This window comes from Panthera uncia, chromosome D4 (genome assembly GCF_023721935.1).
Source record: "Panthera uncia isolate 11264 chromosome D4, Puncia_PCG_1.0, whole genome shotgun sequence".
NCBI classification, from domain to species: Eukaryota; Metazoa; Chordata; class Mammalia; order Carnivora; family Felidae; genus Panthera; species Panthera uncia.
In genome coordinates, this window is record NC_064807.1 from 72,241,337 (window position 1) to 72,267,749 (window position 26,413).

Sequence of the window (26,413 nt, forward strand, 5' to 3'; positions counted from 1 at the left end):
ATGTCATCATTTAATCCTTACGCCAATCCAAGGAGGCAAGAAGTATTCTCCCCATGTCACAGGAGAGGAAGCTGGCTTTGAACCACGCCGTGCGAATCTAGACAGTACAGTCTTATGTATCTGTGACCGAACCTTGCAGTACGTGAAAAGATTGAAAGCAACCTTGGTGTCCAACCTTAGGGGACCACTGAAATAAATTATGATGTTTCTGCTCAAAGGAGCATCATGCAGCTGTCACCGGTCCTATTGTGGAAGGATATACAGTGGCGTAGAAGAGACACGCTGAGTGAGCCGGTTATCAAATCATCTGTATCTAGTTTGAGCCCATTACATACAAAGAACAACAGTTAACATGTGGAGGAAGAGAAGGAAACGAGGGAGGGAAACAGAGAGTGAGGGGGGGGGAGTGAGCCACAATGTTTATAGTAATTAGTACTAGGTAATACAACTATAGCCAAGTTTACTCTTTCTCCTTATGTGTGTTTTCCAAAAATAACAGCTGCTTTAAAAATAAGAGTAAAATGAAGATTCGCTGTTCTTATACCCCCTCCCCCCCCACCACACACACATGCCACCACGGCAGACCTGTGTAGTGGCTTCATTCTGACGAGACCTTGGACCTGCCCTGCCTCAGGTTCCCTGCCAGTGCAAGTCAGGAAGAGCGGTTAGGCGCTTTGGGGCCCTTTGGAGCGCTGACACCCTGTGATATTCTGTAATTCCCATCCCGCACTTTCTGTCTTCCTCTTTTTTATTTAACAGTTCTTATTTATTTATTTTGAGAGAGAGGGAGCACAAGTGGGGGAGGAGCAGAGAGGGAGAATCCCCAGCAGGCCCCGCACTGTCAGCACAGAGCTGGACGTGGGGCTTGAACCCACAAACCATGAGATCATGACCTGAGCCAACACCAAGAGTCAGACACCCAACCGACTGAGCGACCCAGGTGCCCCACTCCCCTTCCTCTTTTTAAGCTCTGATACGACAGGCTCTTTTCTGCACATGTAGTCATTTATGCAACATGTGGCAACATATGAAAATCATAAAAGGGAAGGGAAGTGATCCTAGCCTTACCCACTCAACATTTTCGGGCATGGCATGTGTTGATCAGATTCTCATAACCAGGCATTTAACAGATGAGGAAAGGCCCGGAGAGGTTGTAAGAGTCGCCCATAGTCCCACAGCACATGACAGGCAGAGCTGGGTCTGTACACAGCCACAAGCACAGCATTACCCTCCAAATGACCCCTTGACCTAGTGGGGCTCTGAGTGCAGCCTCCTGGCACCTGAGGCCCCTCCCGGTCCTTGGCCTTTGGCTGTGGACTCAAGACTCCAAGAAGACTGCCAGCTGGGCAACCCACTCTGCCCCTGATCCCCAGCCTCTCCCCTAGAACAGGGGATTCTGGCAAGGATCTAGGGGCTCATGGGGGATCAGGCCTGGGAGCAAGGGGTCGCTCTTGCCAAACACACCAGAGTGTGGCCGGCACTTGGCAAGGAGATGGGATTGTATGCTGGAATGAAGGAGGACCCAGGAATTAAAAATGCAAGGGGCTGGGGACAGAAACGCCTGGATCCAGATCTGGTGGCTCTTCCAGACCCCTCTGATGCCCTCAACCACAGACTGAAGGTAACTGAAGGCATGTGCATGCAAAGTAACGGGACAATGTGTGCACACAGCCTGGCACACAGGACGTTTTCGGGGAAACACGGCGGGGGCGGGGAAGGGGAGGGCCGGGGGGGGGGGGCGGGGCGCTCTGAGCCTCCTCCTGGCTCCCAGGTCTGTTAGTGCCTCTTGCCACTGGCCCAGCCCCTGGCTCAGCCTCTAATCCCCTGGGCACACGCTGCGGGCTAAATCTTCCCACAGCATCATTCTGGTCAAGGATTTCCGTGCTTAAAGACCAACTAATGGCTGTTGTCACTTGGGGTTAAAGGCCAGACACCTTGGCCCCGAATTCAGGCTCAAACTGACCTGTTCCCAAGTCAGATGGTGGCTGCACTGCACAACTCACACGCCAGACAAGGCTCCCCGTCTCAGAAAGGTTTTCCTTCTCAAATACCACACTTTACGGGAGCATTCGGCCTGGCACCCCTGGGGCCTCCTGCCCTACCAGGAACCCTCCACCTCCTAGCAGTGCTGGCTTTCTACCCCACAGTACCCTTTACATGTGGCTTTCTTAAAAAAAGAAAAAAGAAAAGAAAAAGCCTGATTTGTGGCCTGATCTGATTGCCATAGTGTAAATGCCCACATTATGGCCAATTTCAAGCTACCAATGTGGTATCACCAGCACAGCACCAGAGAGAGATGCACACGGTCAGCTCCCACAAGACGACATACCCCTGCACATCCCAAAGTAAGGGCCGACCAACCCCAAAGAAAAGCTGTGTGACCTCAGGTGAGTGACTTAAACTCTCTGAACCTCGGGCTTCTCATTTGTAAAAGGAGACCAGCAACAACACCCACTTCATGGCAACAATGTGAACACTAAGTGATAAAATCCAGGCGATCGACAACAATGCACTGAACACCTGCTATGTGTAGGGCTCTGTACTGGGTACCAAGAAGGTGACAAAAGTTCCTGCCCTCCCAGACCTCAGTCATTGCAGTAAAACCCGTGGCGCAGTGGCGAGAATATAGCATTCAGTAATCAGTAACTGTTATCAATATTATTGTTACTTCCTTTCTCTGGGCCTCAGTTTCCTCTTCTCCAGTAGGCACTGGAGTGCCTACTACCATTCCCATTTAACAGAGAGGAAAACTGAGGCTTTCAGAATGGAAGTCAGGCTGGGGATTGAAACCCAGGTCTTCTAACTCTCCATCTCCAGATCTGTCCCATCTCCCAGGACTGAGGAAACATAAAAAAGACCTGGCGTTTGCCTGGTGATTCAGCTAGATGCTTTAAAAATACTTTCTTCCCCCCTCCTGGGGATAAACTGAAAGGTCCTTGGCAGGCACCAGTTTCCAAAATACTGTCTCAGCATGACAGCGGCAGTGCAGGGACCATCCCCAGCATCTCTGGTAACCCCAGCCCTGGTGCTTCTGGCAGAGTGTTCAGACTGGTGGGAGCTGATGAAATCCCCTCGCAAGAAACAGCCTACATCACATGTTTCAGATGCAAACCACTGGGCTTTGGGGAGGCAGAGGCCCCACGCGGGCACCTTCTCCTTCCTGCAGAAGAACTGGGAATAAAACTTGAATAGTCCCCAAAACACCAAGGGGTCTATCACCCTAAGCTAGACTTAAGCCCCCTCAGGTTCTGTTTTCTTGACAAAACAAAACCAACAGTCAAACGGTAAAACCCACCAACGCCAGAGGAGGCGCCTGGTAAATTCTCTTGGGAAGTCCCTGGAGGTATCTAACCTCAGTCCTCCGTGCTTCGGTTTCAACAATTTCTTCTTCCGTTCTGGAGGACAGAAACAATGTCTCTTTTCTCTACAACCTGTCTCGGCTCAAAGCTCCAAAATAGCCGGGGCTTGTTATCAGCAACTTTCCCTCCCAACTTTATCACTGAGAAGAAGAAGCTTTTGAAAGGTAGGTAACGATCCTCTCCAACCTGTCGTTTCTTTCAACAATAGCGGGGGAAAGGATCAGGGAAGAGTCTCCTCCAAGGTCGCACGCCGCCGCGGGTGCCAGCGGCATCGCCCTGGGGAGAGGCCAGCTCTGCGCCTGCCCTGCTGTGCGCTTCGGGCAACACGCGCCCCTTCTCTCGGCCTCAGTCTCCCCATCTGTGTACTGAGAAAGGCTGGTCTCATTTCTCGGTCCATTCCAGTCCCTACCACTGTCGAGCTGCCCATCCTCACTGCTGGCCCTTGCTCTGCCTCCCTCCCCCTTGCCAAAAAGAGGAAAAGAAACTTGCGTTAGGCGTCCGGGGAGGGTGCGCGGCTCCGAGTTGTCAGGCTGCGCGGGTTGTTGCCTGGTGAACAAGAATCTCACACAAATCCCAGGACAGAGAAGTCCCACCTCCCCCGTAACCACAGCTACCCGGGCCACACCTCCAACCCAAACACGGCCCGAGGCCCCGCCAAGGACCACCCCCGATTCCCTCGGGACCTCTCCCCGCCCTGCGACCAGCCCCAGCTGGAGTGAGAGCAAAGGCCAACGCCCCCATTGTGCGGAGGTGGAGACTGAGGCCGGAGGTGGCGCCTGCGGAACCCCGCGGCCAGCCGGGTTAGGACTGGACACTGAACGCCGGTCCAGGACTCCCTCCCAGTCCCGGAGCGGCGATCGGTCTCCTTCCCGGGAGCGTGGGGTTTCCACGTGGGAGAGACAGAAAGCAGCGGCAGTCCCTGTGGATCGGAGCCCATCGGCGCGGTCCGCTCTCCTCCCCATTCCCCAGATCGAGAAACTGAGACCCAGCGAGGGACCGGCCCTAGCCCGGGACCCACCGCGAGCCCCACCCCGCGCCTCACCTGCCGGCGGTCGCAGCGCGCCCGTGGTTTCCTGGAGTTGAGCGGCAAACAAAGGCCTCCAATCCCGGTGCGGGGCGGGGCGGCGACTTTTTGCTTAATCCCCGAGGCGGGCCTGTGACGGGCGGGGAGGGCCCAGGGAGGCGGGGCCTCGAGAAGCTCCACCAATCGCAGAGAGGCGGCCGCCTGCGGCCCGCCCCCAGGCATTCGGCCTGGGCTCCAGCCCTGAAAAGTTCACATCTGGCAGGTTCGTGTCCCTCCTGGAACCCGCCCGAGTGCCGACCGGAGTCTGAGGCCCAGAGCTGAGACATTTGTGCAAGCCCGCACAGAGCCACAGTGAGAAAGAAACCACAAACTTTCATAGCTGAAGCGGACTGCTTCACGACAGTATAATATTAGTAATAACGAACTTTTCTTGAGCACTTATCTGTCAATAACTGTTGGGAGCTCTTCCTGTGCTCCGTCCTCTCCTGTGAGGTAGGTACGTATTGTCACTACTCTCTAAGCATATGCTTAGTGCAAACCAACATTGATTAGCAGGTGGGAGAACCCAGGTCTCCAGAGGGACAAGAGCTTGCCCAAAGTCCAGCAGTGAGTACAGGACAGAAATGATCCGTCGTCCACTGAGAGGTCACCTTGAAGGATGGTCGTGTAAAGTGTCAAACTGGCCTAGGCTTCCGCCCACTTCTGCCACTGGCTGCCACTAAAGGGATCCCTGACACCAGCCTCACAGAGGTGCTGAGGGGAGGAAATAAAGAAAGCAGCAAACCCGGAAGAAAGAAATCAATGGCACTCATTTAAAGAGCCCCTCCACCAACGCTATTTCACGAGGAGTTGACTGCCCCCAAGGCAGGAAGACTCTTGCCGAGGACCTGCATCCATCTCTGTTGCAGTCAGTTCTCTGTCCTCCTGGCAGAAAGTTCTTCCGGGTTCTCCAGGGTGCCTGAGGCTCCCTACACGCACCCAATAATAATCACAGCAGCAGTTTCTATTTTACTGAAAGTGTACTATGTGCCAGTGGCTAACATCTTAGCGAATCCTTCTGATAACCTACAATCTGGGTTAATACTAGGCTCCTCATTTAAAGATGGCGAAACTGAGGCTCCGAGAGGTTAAATGACTTGCCCCAGATCACAGGGCCAGGAAATAGTAGAGGTGGAATTTGATCCCAGATGTCAGACACTGAAGTGTGGACCCTTTGAGCGATGTCTTGTTCTCCATCCTTGTAATCCTCACGTTGGGCTATTCTATCCCTCACCCTCCTTTCTCCCAAGCAGAGGGAGCTCCAGGTAATTTGAAGGGCAACTTGGCACTTGCTTGGGCAGGCCCTGGCTCAGGCCCCAAACTCACCCTCTTCCTGCCTTCTTCATCTAGCAGCGAATTCTGAGACTCTCCAGCAGTACTGTCCCCACACCACCCCACCACCCCAATTCTGGCATCATAAATAAAGATGGGAGGGCCACAGGTACCTGTGGCCAGGGTGGACCTCTGACCCCTCCCTCCTCCATTATTCAAAGCCACCCTCGCCCATGGTTTGGGGTCCCTTCAGAAGACAGGAGGACACATGCTTGTCTTTGCTTTATGATGTGGACTTCAGGCAGCCATGGATCCGAATTTGGCCTCTACCACTCACTAGCTATATAACTTTGGGCAAGAAACTTGACCTTTCTAAGCCCACTGGCAAAGGAGTTTAAGTTTGTTTAAAATTCCATTGGGAGGGGGACCCTAATGCCCAATGGGCCACAGCCCTGGAGTTGGGCCGAAAAATTCTAGAAACAACAGTTCCAGAAATTTATTCTTGTCCTACTTTTTCAGAGTACAAACTTGGGTCAGTGGGCAGCAGCTGCCAGGCGCCCTCTTGTCTCCTGGAGTTGGACCGAGCGGAGAGATGGCCGGTTCAAGGCACCGGAGGTGGTCAGTGACTGGCCTGAAATTCACCATGGGCTGGTGATAGACGGATGCACAAGGTTCAGAACAAGATGCACGAGGACTAGAGACTGCAAAAGTTGTGGCATTCCTAAGGCCGGAGGACCCTTTGTTTGCCATGAGCATCATCCGGATTGCAGTCATCACCCTGGGGCTGACCCTGAGCCTGGTTCAGGGGCCCACACACAGCATCCCAACCTCCATCAGGGGCAAGTCGCAGTATCCCCACTGCGTTTGTTTCCTGTAGTTGTTGTAACGAATTGTCACCAGTTCATGGCTTAAGGCAGCCCTAATTTGTTCTCTTACAAAGAGAGGTCAGAAGTCCATGGTCAGTCTCAAGGGGCTGATGTCAAGGAGTTGATTTCCTTCTGCCTGCTCTGAGGGGAGAATCTCTTTCCCTGATTTTTCCAGTGTTTAGTGGCCATCTGTATTCCTGGCTGGTGGTCCCTCCCTCCATCTCCAGAGCACATCACAACCTCTGCTGCCCTCAGCACAGCACTGTTCCCTCCTCCGTGTCACGTCCCCCTCTGCCTCCCTCTTTCTTTTTTTTTTTTTTTTTAATTTTTTTTTCAACGTTTTTTATTTATTTTTGGGACAGAGAGAGACAGAGCATGAACGGGGGAGGGGCAGAGAGAGAGGGAGACACAGAATCGGAAACAGGCTCCAGGCTCCGAGCCATCAGCCCAGAGCCTGACGCGGGGCTCGAACTCACGGACCACGAGATCGTGACCTGGCTGAAGTCGGACGCTTTAACCGACTGCGCCACCCAGGCGCCCCTCTGCCTCCCTCTTTCAAGGACCTTTGGGATTAGATTGGGCCCTGCCCAGAAAATCCAGCATAACCTCCCCATCTAAATGCCTGAACCCCATATGCCAAGTCCCTTTGCCATGTAAGGTAATGTTCACACGTTCCAGGAACCTGGATATCTTTGGGGCCATTATTCAGCCTGCCACACCCATTTTCCAGATGGGGAATTTGGGCCTAGAAAGGTGAGATCACTTACCTATGACCAGGCAGGATTTTGCATCCGATGCCTGGAGAGCTGGGGCCTGACAGCCAGGTGGGAGTTATTCCCTGCAGGGTTATTAGGACTGGGGAGGGGCCTAAAGAGTCCCCCAGGAGGGGCTGGGGCTTCAGGGATACTGGCTGCCTCAGAGGTCAAGTGGAATCCAGGCCTCTGGCCTCAGGTGGTCTCCTTGAGCTGGGGAGGTGATGGGGGCAGATGAAAGCAAGATCTGGTGCAGGTCTGTGGACTCAACTGCCCCTAACACATCTCTAGCTGACCTCTGGACACAGAGCTGGGCAAAGCAGGATTTCTCAAACTCTTCTTATCCCAGAGAAACCCTGGGGTTGAAGGAAATGGGCCCCAGGGGTGTAGCAGACCATTTTATGCCCCCCTCCCTTCCCTGCCCTTCACCAAGTGTTTTTGCTTCTAACACCCCCATGCCCCACCCCCACCCCCCAACCCTGGCCCTGCCCTTGGCTCCTGGAACAGCTTGGCCTGTACAGGTAAAGAATGGGATTGTGGTCGGGAATTTACTGCCTCTAACCCTTCCCCTCCCCCGACCTTGTGCAAAGACTGACAGCATGAAGGCCCTGTCACCTTGCCCTGAGTGGGGACAGTTCTGGACCCACCTTCTACTCTAGAGTCCCCTGTGGGATCACGCTGCAGCCACCCTCCCAGCTTCACCTCAAATCCCACCCTGCTCAGCTTTCTCCTTTTCCCCCTCCTGACTTGTCCACTCCCTTACTGGCAGCCTTTCCTTAACGAATCACTTGCATATAAATCCTCATCACAGAGTCGGCTTCTGGGACCCGCCCTGAGACAGGCCCCTCTCTGTGTGTTAAAGCATCCATGCACATTGTGCATTCTGCCCCATAACATACCTGTGCATTTTAATTTAAAGGTATTTTCTGTGAACAGCCTTCAGGTAACGTGCTCCAAGATGTGGGTGTGGTTCAGATGCCCCTGCACCCCCACGTGTGTCCCACATTGAGCCGTGGGGGGCAGAGGGAGAGGCTGGCGGTGTCTTGTTCTGGGTGTCTCCATCTGTCCTCCATCTGTCCATTAGAACCCCAGCCACAAAGGCAGGCCACACAGCACGCTGGACCCTAACCTTGTTCAGATTTCTTTATTGAAAAATTAAAGTCATAAGCTCTGTATATAAATACGCTCACATTGCTGGTCACCTGCAAGGCCTCTGGGGTAGGCTGGGGGTGCGGTGGGAAGCTGGGGGCTTGAGGCCCCCAGGGGTGAGGAGAGGGGAAATAAATAATAAATACCATGGGGGTGGATAAGGGGCCAGGAAGAAAGGGGGTGTGGAATGGGGGGGTTGCTTGACGCTTATTTGTGGCACTAAAGGTCCTGTGAGATGCCCCCCTGGCTGGGGGCTGTGTCTGTGAATCCTCACGTGGCCTCACTCCAGATAAAGGCTCGGACATCTGAGGATGGGCCAGGTGCTAGCTGGCGGGGAAGGGGGCACAGTGCCCCTTATCCAACCCAGAGTAACAGGTCCTGGCAGCCTCAGGTGGACTTCCTCTCCTTCCCGAACCCACGCTCATGCCGGGCATCTACTGTGTATACCGGGCATGGCACCAGATCCTGGCCCGACCTTCTGTTTGCCTCACCGGGCTTTCTTCTGGTTCTGGGCCAGCGGGCCGGGAAAGAGTGGGGGGGTGTCTTCCTGCTACCTGGCCACACAGCCCCGGCCCTCAAGGAGCTTACTAGTGCCAGGAGGGAGGAGGGACTGGGGCCAGGGACTGGGCAGCAGTGGGAGGCCGTCGGGCCTCAGCCCCTAGAGCATCACATTGAACTCGGTGACCAGAAAGTCGATGTAGTCCCGCTCCTTGGTCTTGAAGGCCTCGGCGATGATGCGCGCAGCCTCTCGATGTTCCTTGCCCCGAAGCGTCAGCCCGTTCACCTCCAGGATCACATGGCCCACCTTGAGCTGCCCACAGTTGTGGGCTGAACCGCCTCGCTGCAGGGGCAAGACACAGGGCAGGGGCACGCGAGGCGCTCGAGGGCTGGCCGGGCTCTGACACCCACCGGGTCAGGCCCAACACTGCCAAGCAGGCTATCATCTAGGAGTCCGCTGCCCTGATTAGGAAAACTGAGGCTCAGTGAGGGCAGAGGGCTGGATCTGCCGGGGTGGCAGAACTCTGAGAGGCTGAGAAAGGGGCCTTCGGGGGTGGGGACAGATGATCAAGTGGGGCCCGCGGAGACATACCTGAATTGTGACGATCCTAGGCAGGGGCTGGCGGGTGTTGGCACCGCCCTCGATGGCGATGCCCAGGGTGGCTGCGCTTTTCTTCACGCGGATCAGGGTAGACGTGGGCTCCAGGAGTCCGGGCTGCGGGTGCGGGCAAGGAGACCAGTGACTGAGGCCTTCTCGGTGGAGGCCTGGCTGGGGGGGCTGGACTGGCCATGACATGTCCCCTGGGTCAAAAGGGCTCAGACTCCAGACCCGTGCTGGAAGCTGCCAGTATGCTAGCACTAAGCTAAGACCCGGTGTTCCCAGATCTCTGACTGCTTCAAGACCCCCTGAGGCTCAGGAAGCTAAGCGGCCGGAGCTGCTGGGTGGTGGCTCTAGGACTTGGACCCAGGCCTGACTGCTTCAGCCAGTGCGTCATCTCAGAACTGAGCTTAACGACCCTCAAGACCAACTTTCGGTGCCCGGCTTGTCACTGTCAGTGGCGAAGGCAGGGCCTAACTTGGGCCGCCAGACTCCTGATACCATGGTCTTTCCAGGTACCCACACCCCTCCAGTGATGGGGGCTCACCTCCTCCCCGTGGGCACTTGTCAAGCTGAAACCTGGCTGGGGACCTCCCGCTCCCCACCTTCCCCCCCCAGTCGTCTGCATCCCCTCCTCCTTGCTCACCGGTTTGGTGGCCCCCTCTGTGGTCCTCTCGTTCCGAGGCGGCTCCTTGCTACTCCTGCTCTTGGTAGATGCCATCTGTCTGCCTCGGCCCGGGGCGCTGGCCTCTGCCTCACCAGCATCCACGCCACTGTCCTCGCTCAGGGTCTGCCCACTGTCCGAGAGCTGGGACAGTGTGGAGGCTGCTGAGAGTGGGGAAGAGGAGGAGAGAGGTGGTTTAATACAGCTGGGGTCAGGGAGGGCTTCCTGGAGGAGGTGATGGAGCCGCAGGCTGAAAGGCTGTGGGGATTCTCCAGGCACGGACTAGGGAGGAATGAAGGGATCACAGGGCTGGAGGGAAGAGAGACTTCCAGACACCTTTCTACCACTGAGACCTGCCCTTCCAGCTGGGTCTGGCCCCAAGTCTGCCAGAATTTCTTCTCTGACCACCCAGTTCTCAGCCCATGGAATAATGATTAAAACAGAGGCCAGGAGGCAAACCCAGTCCACAAATGTGGGTTATTTATTTGTTTTAACTTGCACAGTGCTGTCGAATTTTAACGATGAACCAACACATTCAAATTAAGATAGTTCATATAAAAATTAAATTTCCACCCTCTCAATTAAAAAGTGGGAGGTCTGGGCACCTGGGTGGCTCAGCTGGTTAAGCATCTGACTTTGGTTCAGGTCATGATCTCGTGGTTTGTGAGTTTGAGCCCTGGGCATCGGGCTCTGCACTGGTGGTGTGGAGCCTGCTTGAGATTCTCTCTCTCTCCCTCTCTCTCTGGCCCTCCCCAACTTGTGCTCTCTCTCTCTCTCTCTCTCTCTCAAAATAAATAAATACACTTAAAAAAAATTAGAAGGTTTGCCATGCCCGGTCTGTAGCCTCCACAACCCCAAGCTGAGTGGTGAGCACAAACCCTCATTCACCAGTCAACCCAAGCTGCTTCGTTGCATGTGTAATGGCCTGGCCCCTAGTTTGAGACACTCCAGTGTCTGGCAGGTCAGGTCTGAATCCCCTCTGACCAGCTGTGCAGCCCAGGGCGAGCTACACAGCTTCTCTGAGCCTTCATGTTTTTGTTTCAACACAGGAGCAATGACACCCATCTAATGGCGTTATCATAAAACTGAATGGATATGATGTGTAGGGTGAAACCGACAAGAGAACAGACTTGTGCTACACTTGTCTGTTCCACAGTTACTTTCTGTGCCTCAGTTTTTTCATCTGTAAAATGGGGATAATAGCACCAGCCTCCAGGGCGGCTGGGAGGGTTAGATGAGTTGCTAATAGAGACAAGGCCCCTAGAACCACATCGGGCACACAGGGAAGTACGGCGCAACTGACCGCTTTTATCAGGCTGTGCTGGGCTCAGTGCCAGATGATACCTCAGGTTTCGCTCACCACATCCTGCCTTCCCTCACCAAGCTCCTGAGCCCAGGGACACTGTACTCAGCACCCCAGTCTGCCCACTGCTTGGCATATAGGAGGCACTCAGTTCACAAACACCCCCCTGACCTGGCCTGCCCCCTTCCCTGGCCGCAGCGGGGTCTATATATCACTTGAGCCACAAGATGGCAGCAGAATCCAGCAAAATGCACCCAACTTGCTATGGAGAAGGAGATCTAGAACACCCGGAGGTTCCGGGCTCTCTGGGAGTGAAAAGCTGGCTTTCCACTGCCCTCCACCCGCTGAGTTGGGCACCCCTGGAAACTCAGGGGCTGCAGCCCGGCCCCAGGTGTCTGGAAGGTCCAGCCTGCACTCTGACCCTGCAGCCCCGGGTGTGGAGACCTCTGGGGGTCCAGACACCGTAATTTCAACACCCTGTTCCAGGCCCTGGGCACTGAGATCACAGAGGCTGCCCCTGGCCTCAAGGAGTCCAGTCTCACTGGGGAGAGAGTCAGAGATTGTTGGGTGACCAGGTCTGGAGCTGCTAGAGGAGGAGCCCAACCCTCCCAGCGACCTGGCGGGGCTGTCACCGAACTGCCATCCCATGGCTTGCCCGCGGTCATACGGTTCCAAGCGGCAGACCTAGGGCTCACAGTCGTGTCAACACAGGCTCGGGACACCCTGGCCCTGCACAGGGCACGAGGGGGGGACCGCCCGGGCTAGAGCACCCTGGGCGAGCACATGCTGCCCCTTTCCGCGTCGATGGGCAGATCAACCTGGAGGGGCCTGGGTGCCCCCACGACCCCGGGGCGGGCACCCCGAGCCCAGCCCACCCGGGGTCGGCCGGTACTCACTGCGCGTCTGGGGCAGCGCCCTCACTTCGTTCACATCCGGCTCGCTGTCCGGCCGGTGCACCTCCACCATGACAAAGTGCTGGTTCGTGCCCGTCACGTCTGGCCGGCCGGAGGGGGAGGGTGGCGGGAGACAGCACCCTGCCAGCGTGGCCTCCGCGGGGGGGCTCGTCAGGTGCGGCGGTGACTGGACTCGCGGGAAGGGGCCGATGGGGTGCTGGTTGACCAGGGCCAGGCGGGCGTCCAGCGGCCTCTTGGAGCCAGGGTTGGCAGGGGAGACCGAGGCATAGATGGGGGAGGAGGGCGAGTCTTGTGCTGAGGAGGCCCCCGGGGCAGGGGCAGTGCCCGCTGGCGGGCTGTGGTTCCGAGGGGCCGAGAAGACGATGCCTGAGTGGGAAGATGCCGAGGAAGGTGGCTGGAGGCCCTCCTTCCCTGGCTTCCTCTGCTGCTCAGGCGGGCGGCTGTGGCCTTGGGCCAGAGGGGGTGGGGGAGGCGGCGGCTTGTAGACAGGCAGCCCCTCGGAGGTGGCTTTGACATCATCCTGCCAAAAGACCCAACAGGAGTAGAAGGAGTCAGAGCCCATTGTGGCTGGTAGACAGGAGCCCCGAGCAGGCCAGGCCCCGGCTGGAATTCCGTCCTGCTCTCTAGGCTCTTGGCCACAAGGCTCTGAATAATGCAACACCCGAGTGGAAAACTTCTCCCCCCATCTCAGCAGCTGATAAGCATCAGGAACTTGGCGGGCGTCTCTGGGGAATGGCACTGTTACCTTTGGGAACTGAAGTTCTTGGCGTCAGCCAGGACTTATCACAGGGAACAAGACTTAATTAGAGGTGGATGGAGAGAAGGGCAAAACAAACGACAAAAAAAAAGCATTCCTTTGGCTTTTCTTGTTAGAAGGTTATCATGGCCACTAGAGACAGGAGATGTGCAGGACTGGAGTGAGAGAGAATGGATAGAAGGTGACAGTCACATGGGTTCGGGGGCCGTGTGGTCCTGGGCAAGTCACAGCACCTCTCTAAGTGCATCTCCGGGCAATGGGGAAACCTGGGTCTACCCAGCAGAGGTGAGGGGATGTGAGGGACCATGTGTGTAATGTGCTAGCAGGTGCCTGCCACACAGCAGGTGCACGGGAAGTGGCAGCTATGGGTACGGCCATTGCTATTTCCCTCTGCCTATGCCAACATACAACACTTGCAAAGCTCGGACGGCAGTGTGTCCCAAATGCTTTACTTAAATGAACTAATGTACCTCTCGCCACAAACTTGTGGGGTAGGGACACAATTATTATCCCCATTTTACAGAGGGGAAAACCGAGGCACAGAGAGGTTAAGAAACCTGCCCAAAGTCACACAGTCAGTGGCACAGGTGGGATTTGAACCCAGGCAGTCTGGCTCCAGAGTCCAGGCCGTTCAGAAGTTATCCGGGTCAGAACTGCACAGTGATGCTGCCGGGGCTGCTGACGTGGACACAGCCGAGGCCACATTTAACTTCCATTTCCAGGGTGGTCATGTGGCCTCTTCAGGGAGTTCACACACTCCACGTTTCAGTACTTGTTATGATCACGTTCAGACAACGTATCAAAAGTAACACCAACTCAGCAAGCAAACAGCCTGACACCCACCCCAGTCCTGGGCGCTGCTGGAGAAGCCTGAGTGATGCCCTTGTGCACGGGCCTGGGGCTGGGTCTGAGGGCCTCTGGCTCTCACCAAGAAGCCAGTCCCCAGGGCCTCAGGCAGACCAGGAAGGGCAAAACCTCACTGCGGGAACCAGAGAGGGTCTTACCAGGGAAACATCTGGGAGGGTGTTCATATTGCCCTGGACAGCCTCACCAGTTTCCTCCAGGTCCAGAGTGTTCTAGAAATGGAGAAGAGAGCAATGTGAGCAAGTATAAACCGAGAGGAAAAAAGCAGTTTGTCCTCCGAGATACCAAAATCCGTGCTGGGCCCCGGGACACCTTCCTGTGGCTTATGCGTGTCCCAACAGGCCTCACTCTTGTAGAATTTACACATTAAAATTAATGTTCGTTTTCCTGCTGGTCATCTTAAAATAAATTTTTCTTTGAAGCTTCTCCGGGCCTCCCCTGAACTATCTGGAGATGCTGTGGGGTGGCTCTGGCCTGGCCGGGGAATTCCCAAAGCTGGGCCCCGGGCTCCGGGCCCTCATACTCAGAGCTTCCGAAGCCTGAAGGTGCTCGTGGACAGAATCCCAGGAAGGTGTGAAAATGGCAGGACGCACAGGAGAGGTGGGTGGGCAAGTCTCTCTTTTAATTTAGTGGCTTCTATTGTGAGGCAGGCGGTTAAAGTTTACATAGACCTTATTTTGCAAAAACGCCCGTTTTCTGCTTCCTTTGCTAACTCCCTGGAAGAAGCCTCAAGCTCTGTCAAGTGGCGCTGAGCTGCTGAGGCCATCTCTAGGTGGTCCCTGGGAGGCTGAGCAGTGCCCCTGTCAAAAGTAGCTCCTGAGGCCTCAGGGGAGCCATTCCTCCACCCCACAGAACCCAGGATGGCAACAGAGCCTCCACAACCAGCAGCTGGCTCATGTCTCAAGTGTAGCCCTCAACACTGAGCAGTCTCAATGCTCCACTGGTGAGGGCCTGGGGCCACAGAGGAGGCGAGACCCCACCCCTGCCTTCTGTAGCCTGGAGCCAGTGGGATGGACACAGACAAGCAAGGAGGAGACTGTGCACAGAGCTAGGAGATACAGGCATAGAAGCGGCTGGGGTGGGGTTATCAAGGAAGGCTTCCTGGAGTAGGGAGCATGGCTTAAAGCTGAGTCTTGTGGGTCTTGAGCTGGGCAAAGGAGGGAATGATGGTGTTTCAGAGGGAAGGGTGTGCATAAAGCAGGGAGGAGCTTTGAGAATTTTCGAGCAGTTCCACGAGACTCAAGCATGGAGCTGCTGGGACTTGAGGCTGAGGGCAGTGGGTTGCCATGGAGATGTGGTCAAGTTTGTCTTCTATGAAGGTTCCCTTTGCTCACTTCCTCTCCAGCCACACTAGAACAATGCGGGCATGTCAGGGCCTTCACACTGGCTGTTCCCTCTGCCTGGTCCCCTCAGCTATCCACAAGGCATGCCTTCTTCTTACCTCCTTCAAGATCTTCCCCAAATTATCACCTCCTCGAAGAAGGCTATCTTCACAACCCCACCTAAAATCACAGCCCCCCATCCCCTGCCCTGCTTTATTTTTCTGCTTTACGCTGACCACCATTCTTCACCCAGCAGCAGGATGTAAACCTGGAAATGTAAGTCAGATAACGCATTGCTCAGAACCCTCCAGGGTCTTTCCGTTTTCCCTGGAGAAAATTCCAAAGTCTGCAATCACTGTGCCCAATGAGTGGGCCCTTTCTTGCTACTTCAACAGGAAGGGATGGTTCCTGCCTCAGGGCCTTTGCATTCACTGCTCTCCCTTGTTCCCACAGCACTCCTGACTCACTCCGTCACTTCATTCAGCTCTGACCTCAGCAAGGCCTTCCTGGACCAGCCCTGTCTGAAACAGCACCCCTCCCCATCCCCCACAGTACCTCTAACCCCTGACCGCACTTCATTTTTCTGGGTAAGATTTATCACCACCTTATTGTCTCTCCCATTAGCATGAGAACTCCTCAATGGTAAGACTACCTGGTCCCTACTCTACCCTCAGTGTTTAGGATAGTTGCTGCTTGACAAATATTTACTAGGCAAATGAATGAATCGATGGGTGAATGAATGAATGAATCGATCACTCTGGCTGTCATGGAGGAGGCCCCAGCAGGCAGAGAATTAAGCAGGGCAACGACTCTAGATCATCGCAGGGAACAGTAACGGTGAAGGCAGCAGGTTGGGATGGAAGGGGCCCACGGATGCCACGCTCCCTGGGGCCCAGGATCTCAGGTCACTCTGCACTGATCCCCATCTCGAATGATGCTCCTGGAGCCTTGAACATCCTGGGCAGGCAAAGGGCCTGGGACGAAGCCCAAAGGGCACGAAGACCAGTCACGGGAACCCACCAGTAAGACACTTGGCTCTCCCGGCTTGGAGCCTTTCACACCCAGGGCTCCTCATCTGGTCCCGTGATGCCTCTGGGGGCAATGTCAGGCTGGGACATCTGCCCCGTTTTACCAACAAAGCTGAGGCTCACATGCAGACTTCAGCCTCCGGTCTCCACCGCCGCCCCCTGCATGCCGCTGGCAGCCTCAGCGATGCAGAGAGTGGGGGATCCTTGGTGGGGAAGGGCAGTGATGGGGCTGCTCTGGCACTCACTGATTAAGTGACACCACTTGTGGCTTCTCTGATGTCACATCCAGCTCTACCACTCACAGCCAAGTGACGGAGGGCAAATCACTGATGCTCTGTGCCGGTTTCCTCATCTGCAGAATGGGTTAACAGCAGTCCCGCTCTCATGGGGCTGATGCATTAGCACTAAAAAATGCTCCAAACACGGCCTGGCACAATATAGGAGGGTGGACTACTGTTATATCAGAAGCCTGGGACCTGGCAAACCCACCCCAGCAACCTAACCGCTGCCTGGGCCCATGTGAACACTTGACTGGAAATGCAAGAGCAGTCTCCCTCCTCCCAAACCGGAATGAGTCCGGCACTCCCCAGAAATAGTACAGCTGGGCACCACCAACTGCCCAGGGTTAAGGTGAGCGGCGAGGCAGGGCTGGTCGTGTGCGATGACTTCCCCGAGAGGGGTCAGAGGCCTGGGAGGTGTCTACGGCAAAGGCAAGAGGGACCTCTGCCATTCTCAAATGCAGCCACTGCCAGCTGTCTCCAGATTCAACCTGCGGGCAGCCCGGGGGCTCAAATGACAGTCCTTGGTACGACCAGAGGCATGGGATTCTGTCCTGTTCTGGCATCTTTGGAGTTTTGAGCACTCATCTGGCCAACAAGCAGTTTTGGCTCATGGGGGATACATGATGAGCAGGTCACTGTGTTCCTAACACCCAGGAGAGGGCCATGCACACAGTAGGTGCCCACACGTTTTCGCTCAGGATCACTGATGGGGCCGGCGGTCGTACCTGGGCCACTGGGAGGGAGACAGGAAGCATCCGGAGCCCTGACAACACAAGCATGCCTCTGCCATGCATCGCAGAGTGGGTGTGACCGTCTCTCAGAAGGGTATCAGAGATCGATCCACAAACTGGGGACGACCACGCGCCAGGCCCTCTGCTGAGCATTTTACTTACTCGATCTCACTGGATTCTCATGGGATCATCTCATTGGATTCTCATGGGAGACAGGCACTGGGACTGTCCCTGGCTCACATCATTTACACTTAAGCTCAGGGAGGGAAGTGACCTGTCCAAGACCACACGGCCATGCTACAGCAGATCAGGTTTCTGGGTTTTTTTTGTTTTTTTTTTAATTTTTTTTTTTCAACGTTTTTTTATTTATTTTTGGGACAGAGAGAGACAGAGCATGAACGGGGGAGGGGCAGAGAGAGAGGGAGACACAGAATCGGAAACAGGCTCCAGGCTCCGAGCCATCAGCCCAGAGCCTGACGTGGGGCTCGAACTCACGGACCGCGAGATCGTGACCTGGCTGAAGTCGGACGCTTAACCGACTGCGCCACCCAGGCGCCCCCAGCAGATCAGGTTTCTAACCCAGGTAGGGGTGGCCCCAGAGCCCATGCAACACTTCCCCAGAATTGGGTAGGGCCCTGATATCACAGGAACCAGAGGACCCTAGGAGCGACCCTCTGTGAAACAAAGCCATATAGCCATCACCGGCCCCTGGCCTCAGCCCATTCCTTGCTGTTAATAGCAGCCCGGAGCCAATACTGAAGGCAGGCATGGAAAGTCGGGAGGGTGACGGTGGAGTGGGGACAAACATCCAGCCCTGGGAGCAAGGCCTTTAGTGGAGCAAAGAGCAGACGGGTCAGAGCCGGGCCCTGCCAGACTCCATCTGCCAGATCCAGACGCTCAGGAGCCCCGAGTCCCCGAGCCATGTTCCTTGTGCATCTGAAATAGCTGCAGACAGCAGGCTAAGAACCCCGGGGATGCGTCAGCAGAAACGCTCGAGGAACAGACTTCGAGAGGAGGATCAAGGTCAGCGCTCACGCAGGAGCCGGCTTGTGTCCTGGCGGCCTCGCCGGCCCCACCCCCACCCTGCCAGCAGCTTGGGGCCCCCTTCCTCCTGCAGAGGCCAGAGACCAGCTGAATGTTTAGACTCAGGGCTCAATCAGTCCTGAGTCTCCAGCTGAGGTCACTGAGGTTCAGAGAGGGAAGGCCACCTGCCCAAGGTCACACAGCAAGCGCGAGGCGGAAGCTGAGCCATCTGCAAGGTCTGACTCTGTTATTCAGCCTGCTTGCCATAGGACCCAGGATGCCCTCAGGACCTGCTGTCGTTACTCCCCCGGCTCCTTCCTCCTCAAATCAGTGGCAGCTCAGAAAAATTGCCTTCCTCTCAGAGGAAAGAACACGGTGAGGGCCCGTATAGTCCAGGCATCTGGTTGGAGGGGACTGTGGGGCCAAAATAAAGTGAGACGGTGGAAGGCAATCACCTGTGCTGACCTCTGCCAGGTGGACTCACAGTTCTGGAAGTGCTACTGCTTCCTGGCCCAGGTATCACCTCAGCAAAACGAGGCTCTCCCCTCCCTTCCCCCTGCTCCTGCCCAACGCCCTGCTATCTCTCCCCTACATCCCTTCATTAGGACAGGAGGGCTCTTACGTAAAGGTGCTATTTTCAGCTCTTTGTTCTTCTTGCTTCTTTACGCTGATGTCAGGACAACGGGCTCCCCCCAGCTCTGCCCCTAAATGCACCAGAGGCCTCTGGATATGGGGAAACTGAGACTCTGAGTCACAAAACTTCCTGGAAGGTCACTTATGGGGGCCAAGATTTCCGTAGGAGGCCGGTGGGAGGGACAGAGAAAGGAAAAGCAGAGAGAGGAGTAAGGGAGAAGGAAGAGAAGGAAGGCAGGAGGGAGAAGGGGAGAGCAAGGAAGGACAGAGAAAAGCAAGGCATGGTGCCAGCCAGAGCTGGGGCTGCAATCAGCCCAGGAAGGTCGGGTTGTCGGAGGGGGCCTGACAGTGACATGAGCTGGGTAGGGCCAGCCTCCCTGGAGTGAAGGGGACAGGACTGGGGGGTCCGAAAGGAACATGGAGTGGGAACCTGGGGGGACGGCCATGCTGGTAGAGACAGGATCGTTGTGCTCCTGAGCTCTCCAAGCACAGGGTAGGGCTGGAAGTCTGGAAGCTGATGGGGAAGGGCAGGGGGGTGCACTGGGAGAGAGAGGATCCCCAAACAGGGCACTGGAACCCACACTCGCCGCTGTGGCCGAGGCTGTGGGAACTGCCCTGGTGCCCGGCCAGCTCTGGCCGCTTTCACCAGCTGTCCGCTCCTGCCTTTGTGCTTGAGCATCAAACCACAGAAGTGCCCGGGAGGGCCCGTGTGGCGCAGACAGACCGCGCTTCCTTCTGTCGTCCTGCATCTCCCTCCCAATGGCCTCAGGACAAGGGCTTCACTCAGCGGACAGAGAGTGTGACCCAGAATCTCCAGGTCAGTGTTGGAAGAGCCCTTAAGACAGGCGCTGGAAAGCAGGGCTCCAGGAGGGATGTGGTGACCCAAGAACCCGGCCGAGGGAAAACACCGCATCTCTACCTGCATTAACCTCCAACCCAAATGTCACATCTCCTTCCTTATAAATGGAGGCAACACAGCCCGGCAGAATCAGGCTCTGGAGGGGCAGGGCTGGCCTATGTCGACTTGCTTGTTTGCTGGAAACGGCTTCCAGGACCCCCGCCCCCCAAGCGCCCACACGGAGGCAAGTGCACCACAAAGGGCTGCCCGCGAGGTCTGTTCCTTATTTCAGACACCCGTTGACGCAAAGCTGCCCCGATGCCCGCTAATGCCTCTGGGGAATTTATGGCTCTGAGGGTGCAGGGGGCTTGTGCTGAGGCCTCTCAGGAGGAAGTGGGCTGTTGGACGCAAGCAGACAAGTTGGCCTCGCCCCGCCCCCACCTGGCACTGAGCGGCCTCCTGGGACACGGGCCACAGAGCCAGCCTGCCTGACGACACAGGAGTAGCTCCGCCAGGTCACCCCATCTGCACGCCCCCCTGAGCTCTCTCCACACACACGGGAAGCATATTACAAGATGCAAACAAGGGCGCCTGGGTCCTGATTTCGCCCGGGTCATGATCCCAGGGTCGTGGGATCAAGTCCCACGTTGGGCTCTGTGCAGAGCATGGAGCCTGCTTAGGACTCTCTCTCTCTCTCTCTCTCTCTCTCTCTCTCTGTCCCTTTCCCCTACTCACACATGCTGTCTTTAAAAAAAGAGAAAGTGCAAACAACATCATGTCACTTCCTTACTGAAGACCCTCAGTGGTGTTTCACGGTTTCAGGATTAAGCCCAAGTCCCTGGCAGCTCCTGCTACTCACCCCCCACCCTCTCCCCTTCACCCTACTGACCTCCTACAGTTCCTTCCAGGGTCCATAAGCCTCGAGCTCAGGGCCCTTGCACGTGCCGATCTGGCCCCTCAGCTGCCTTGCCTTGTGTATCGCCCGGCTGATGCCAGTGACTTCAGATCTCAGCTCAAACATCTCTTCCCTCATGTCCTGGATTGGTCAGGGCCCCAGTCCTTGACCCATTTGTCAGAGCAAGGATTATGCAGGTGATCTGATTCAAGGCTGCCTCCCCAACTAGACGTGCTAAGCTTTGGGACAGCAGGTGCTGCCGTCTCTTTTGCGCACGGCGACCAGTGGCCCACTCAGAGCCTGGCGTGTGGGAGGTGCTCAGGGAATGCTTGCTACAGGAGTGGATGATGAATGGGTGAAGGGTTGGGATCCCTCCAGCCTCCCCACTGGGGGACGACTTGCCCAGCAGAGGACTCTCTAAACCCATCCAGGCTGGACCAAGGGCAGAACACAGGAGGAGGAGGAAGGTCCTCTGACTATCTGCTCCCTGTTTCTGGAGAGAGCTGCCTTGACAATCAGGGCATCTCTGTAGCTGAGAGGGCCTGAGACAGGCCTGAGCTTCTCCACCCTCCTTTCGCCCTGGATGAGGAGGAAAGTATGGGGGCCACAGGGGAGCAAAGTGCTGACGGCCACACCCTCTTCCCACCTCACCTCATGGGAACAGGAACAGTAGGCCTTTAGAGGCAGGGCCCCTGCTACAGCATCCTTTGGTGGGCTAGGGAAGCCCCTTTCCAGGCACATGAGATGCCTGACGTGCAAACCTCTCAATTCTAGGCGGAAAGGGGCTGTGGTTAAGCCTGGGGCAAGTCCACCACCCCTGACCCCAGCGGCACCTGCTTTGTAGGTCCAGGGCTGGCCTGGGCCTCTACAAACGCTGTTCCCCTGAAGGCCTCTGTGGCGCCCTGTCCCGGCCGTTAGAGCATCAGCAGAACGGGCTCCCAAGTACTCCACACCTCCAAGTCTGCTCCCGAGCTCACGGATTCTTCACGACGATCCACACGTGGCTGGTCTTATCAGCCAGCGTACAGATATGGAAACTGAGGCTTCAAAAGCTTAAGTCACCTGTCCAAGGTGACACGGTTTCTACCTGGGAGAGCCAGCCTGTCTGTGGAATTCCAGAGCCTGTGTGCCCAAGCCCCTCTGCCACGGGCTGGCTGGCACCAGATAAGGGCTTCAAGAAACGGCACGCAGGCCTTTATTCTGCTCAGTTTCCCCGGCTGACATCTGTATGGGAGGGGAGTGACACTGGAGGCAGGAAAAATTCCCAGGGCTGGCTCTCTATTAGACAAATGGAAAATAAACACAATTTGTCGATGGGGGAAGGCTGCATCTGATTTCCTTTGATCGATTTTGTCTGGCCTGAGGGAAAACGGCTGCGGAATGAGCCACGTTTAACCTGGGATTGATAACTGCACCATGAGATCCACAGAACTGGGGCTAAATGGAAACCGGTTCCATTTAGGGCAACTGTCTGGGGCATCTGGGTCACAAGAGCCAGCTGCCTGCCACTCGGCCAGTCTGAACACCAGATCAGAGGACATTTTCCTATGATGTGGGAGGGAGATGTTTCGAAGGCTGGAGTGTTAGAAGATAATCCTGAGCGGCCAGGGAGTGAGGATTCATTTCAGTCTCTGCTCCACAATCCCCGGGCCCCGGCTCTGTCCCAGAGCCAGGCTGGCACTGGGCACCCAGACAGGAGAAAGATATGGTCCCGGCCTGCATCCCAGCAGCGTCTCCCTGTTTACCAGGGAGAACAAACTCGGGGAGAGGTTAGAGCCGTGTGACAGGCATTTTAACAGACAGGAAAGCAGGTGAGCTCCATGAGGCATGGGATCTGGGCCGCAAGAAAGAAATGCCTTCGGCTTCTGTCCATCCAGATTCGGGGGGTTGTGGGTCACTCAGCATCACCGCAGTAAAAGCTAACGGACACATATGTGCTGGTGTTGCAGACCAGCGTCCGGCACTTGGTGACGAACAGGTTAATACTGAATCCTGACTCTACCATGCCCTCACTGAGCGACCTGGAGCGACTCCCTTCTCTCTAGGATTTGTTTTCTTCCCTTTACAATGGAGATCACGGCGGTACCTGCCAGTCCTAGTAACTAGGAAGCTCAAAAAGATACACCTGGAAAGCATTATCACAGTCCCACGGAGAACTCTCTAAAATACCAACTACTACTATCATTGAGAAAGGCCCCAACTGCGCCTGGGTGGCTCAGTCAGGTAGGCATCCCACTTTGGCTCAGGTCATGATCTCAAGGTTTGTGGATTCGAGCCCCACATTGGGCTCTGAGCTGACAGCTCGGAGGCTGGAGCCTGCTTTGGGTTCTGTGTCTCCCTTTATCTCTCTGCCCCTCCCGAGCTTGTGCTGTCTCTCTCTCTCTCAAAAATAAATAAATAAGACATTTTTTAAAAAAGGCCCCAATTATTAATATGGGCCAGGTTCTGGGCTGGGCACTAGGGATTCAACGGTGACTCCAGATGTCATCACTGCTGTGGTCAAGGGGAGTAGCCAGCCAGGCTTGTAAACATTATTAGAATATAATGAGACAAGAGTCATGACAATAGGAAACCCAGGGGGCTGGAGGAGGCACAGGGAAGTCAGAAAATCAGGGAAGTCTTCTGGGAAGAGGGAGCATGTGGGCGTAGGGGGCTGATGCACACGTAGGAGATAGCCCGGCCATGAGAAGTGGGAAGGAGAACATTCCAGACAGAGTTTATAACATATAAAAAGGCCAAGAGGTCTCTCAACAGCCCCACGGCACAGAAATGATCATCCTCATTTTATAGATCCTAAAACTGAGCTCAGAGAGGTAAAATCACTTTCCGAGGTCACACAGCAAGGAGGTGGCAGGGCTGGGGTTTAAGCTGAGCGCATTCTCATTCCAGAGCCTGAGGAAGCCTGATGAACTGGCAAACAGGAGAGACCGTGAGCATCAAGGAGAACCCCAGTTCCCCACCGGGGCTGGGTGCAGACGTAAGGGAGTGGCAGGCAGGGCCACAGCCCCGGACCTCCACCCTGGCTAAGGGACTCCCACAGCCCCGCCCGGCAGGAAGGACGGTACCTCCATCAGGTCTATTAGCCACAGCAGCCGCTCCTGGGGAGGAAGGGTGGGCAAAAGGCAAAAAGAAAAATACATCAAATAAATATTAGGGATGGGGTGGGTACAGCAGTAAACCCTGCAAAACATGCATGCATGCTCACACACACACAGAGAAAGGCAACACAAACACGATTCTCTAAAACCCCTTTTCTATTTCCTTTAAATGTTTTGGGCAGGAATAAAAGACGGATGAAGAAAAGGCTCTGCTGCTATAACTGGGACTCTTTCAGTATAACTGCCTCCTTGAAGGAAACAGGGGCCACCAGGGCTCTGCAGAAATGACGCCTGTCCTTGAGAACCCCTGTCAGAAGATGGCCATTTCCCTTGGGGCAACCCTGGGACTTGCCAGCAGGCGGGGCTGGGTCATCACCCCCGTTTGGCAGATGGAAAAACTGAGGCTCAGAGAAGAGAAGTGATTTGTCCAAGGTCACACGTGTTAATGAACGGCAGAGCCTGAAGGAGGACCTTGTTCAGGAGACTGGATCAGAGAAAACCTGGATTTCAGAGGGGCCCAAGCCCTATGCCGGCAGCAAAGATCTGAGTCTGAGGGATAGAGCCCCAGGCCGTGCATGTGAGAGCACCTGAGACTGGATAAGATTGGAGGGGGGTGGCAGATCCTCAGCCCAGTGCTTTCCAGAAGGCTCCAAGTATCTGCAAGGCTGCAGACACAAATCCTCAAAGTGGTTTTCTCCAGCCAGGTTGGGGGAAGTCAGTTAAGAGCAGAGGCTTCCCCTGCCCTAGGGGTGTGGACGGCAGTTCTGGGATGCTAGTGCCAATAGGGAGATTACTCATCATTCAATCTTCCCAAGAAGCTGGGCACAGCAGCATCACTGCCCCGGTGCAAGTGGGGAAACTGAGGCACTTGGCGGTAAAGCATGGAGCCAAGACGGGTGGGGGGCCAGCACTTCCCAGGTATGGGGGAGACCCCTGGGCTGGGGCAAGGCCACTGCAGGCCAGCACTCAGCTGGGCATAACAGTTACCCTGACTGCCATCAGAGCCTTGGGCAAAGGACCTTGGGCCATTCTACCTGTGGGGAAACTGAGGCCCAGAGAAGCCAGGGCTTAAACCTAAATCTCCTGCTTCCCAGGCTAGAACACGCCCCATCCCACCCACTGGACCTCTCACCCCCAGAATTACAGGCTGCAATCCCCTGGTTCTAGAGCACTGGCTCATGGCTCCTGAAGCCCCACATGGACATTACCAAGGCCAATCTCAGTGGAGTCGGACCCACACGGAAATGGCCCCTCGGGCCAGGTCCCTGCAACCCAAAACGTGCTCATCACCTGGGTGTCACATCAAAGCATGTGCACAGAACCAAACACACAGCCCCAGGAGGGGAACAGCCTCTTCCCTGTCCCCGAAGTGATCTGCTCATCCTGGACCGTGACATTGCTTCCAATGCAGCCACATCCAGAGCCCTAGAGGAATGCCTGGCAGCTTCCTGGTCACCCCAGGAAGGGACAAGGACTCCTGGGGAGGAAGGTGACTCAGAATGGTAGGGGTAGGAAGCAGAGGAATAGAAGTTGCTCCAGAAACTCAGATCCTCAGAGCTAAAAACAAAACAAAACAAAAAAGCCACGCTGGGAGACGGAGTCTGCAAAGCAAAGGGAGCTGCCCCAGGGCCGTTTCCTGGTGGGTGCAAGCTCATCCGTGCCCACTAACCACCGGTATGCAACCTTGGACGTCACTGCACCCCTGGAGCTCCTGTTCCTCCAGCAGGACAACTAACTGCGTCTGTCCTGAGTCGATTGAGATTCCACCTGTAAGAGCTCCCAATTCTGCGTCTGGGAGCAGCAGTGCTTGAGAAACATGCTTTCCCCTGCCCCTTCCACAGGAGAGTGGTGAGGAATGATCCAGAGACAGGAAAGGAGAGCATGAGCCACTCCAACTCTCCTGACCTCCAGCCCCGCTCTTCCTACCAGAAAGACGGTGACACCTGGTTCCCATACCAAGCAGCAAGGCATTTTCTCTGCCCCTTCTTGCAAAGGCTTCCTGGGATTAATTTGCCTCTAAGCATCCTGGCAGCAGAACCCAGGATGGACCAGATGCTTTTCTGGAGGGCTGGCGAGTCTGGGTGAAAGTCAAGGTGGGTTCCAAAGACAAGAAGGTGTATCTCGGGGAAGATGCCATCACTGTGACCACCATGAATGCACTGCCACGGTTTCTCGTGGGACCCTCCCACGACTGTCACTATTTTCTCTATTTGTCTCATTACCGGCCTTTTTCTCCTTTATCTCTGAGCGCACCCTCCCCCCCCCCCCCCCCCACCCCCAGACCGTGAGCCCAAGAGGCAGGGCCACATCTGCCTCGTTCACTCGCTGTCTCCCACAGCCGTGCCTGGCACGCATCAGGCACTCAGCGATGATGGGGTTTTTTCCCAGGGAAGAAACTGAGGCTCAGAAAGGCAAGGCACAGAGCTGCTAAGGGGTGGTGCTGAGATTCACGCCTACGTCGGTCTCACTGCAAAGCCAGTATCTTGGCGCCCCACCCTTGCTGGC

At 55.7% G+C, this 26,413-nt stretch overlaps 1 protein-coding gene across 1 annotated transcript in view; it reads right to left on the reverse strand.

Moving 5' to 3' along the window:
- Positions 1–8,399: 8,399 nt before the first annotated feature.
- Positions 8,400–26,413, reverse strand: part of WHRN (whirlin) — a 94,845-nt gene continuing 76,831 nt past the window's right edge. The window contains exons 8-12 of the mRNA XM_049637213.1: positions 14,200–14,271; positions 12,421–12,958; positions 10,204–10,385; positions 9,552–9,674; positions 8,400–9,302 (exon numbers count right to left, since the gene is read on the reverse strand). Coding sequence (XP_049493170.1) covers positions 9,120–9,302; positions 9,552–9,674; positions 10,204–10,385; positions 12,421–12,958; positions 14,200–14,271 — 1,098 coding nt within the window. The 3' untranslated portion in view covers positions 8,400–9,119. The remainder of the gene's footprint in view (positions 9,303–9,551; positions 9,675–10,203; positions 10,386–12,420; positions 12,959–14,199; positions 14,272–26,413) is intronic.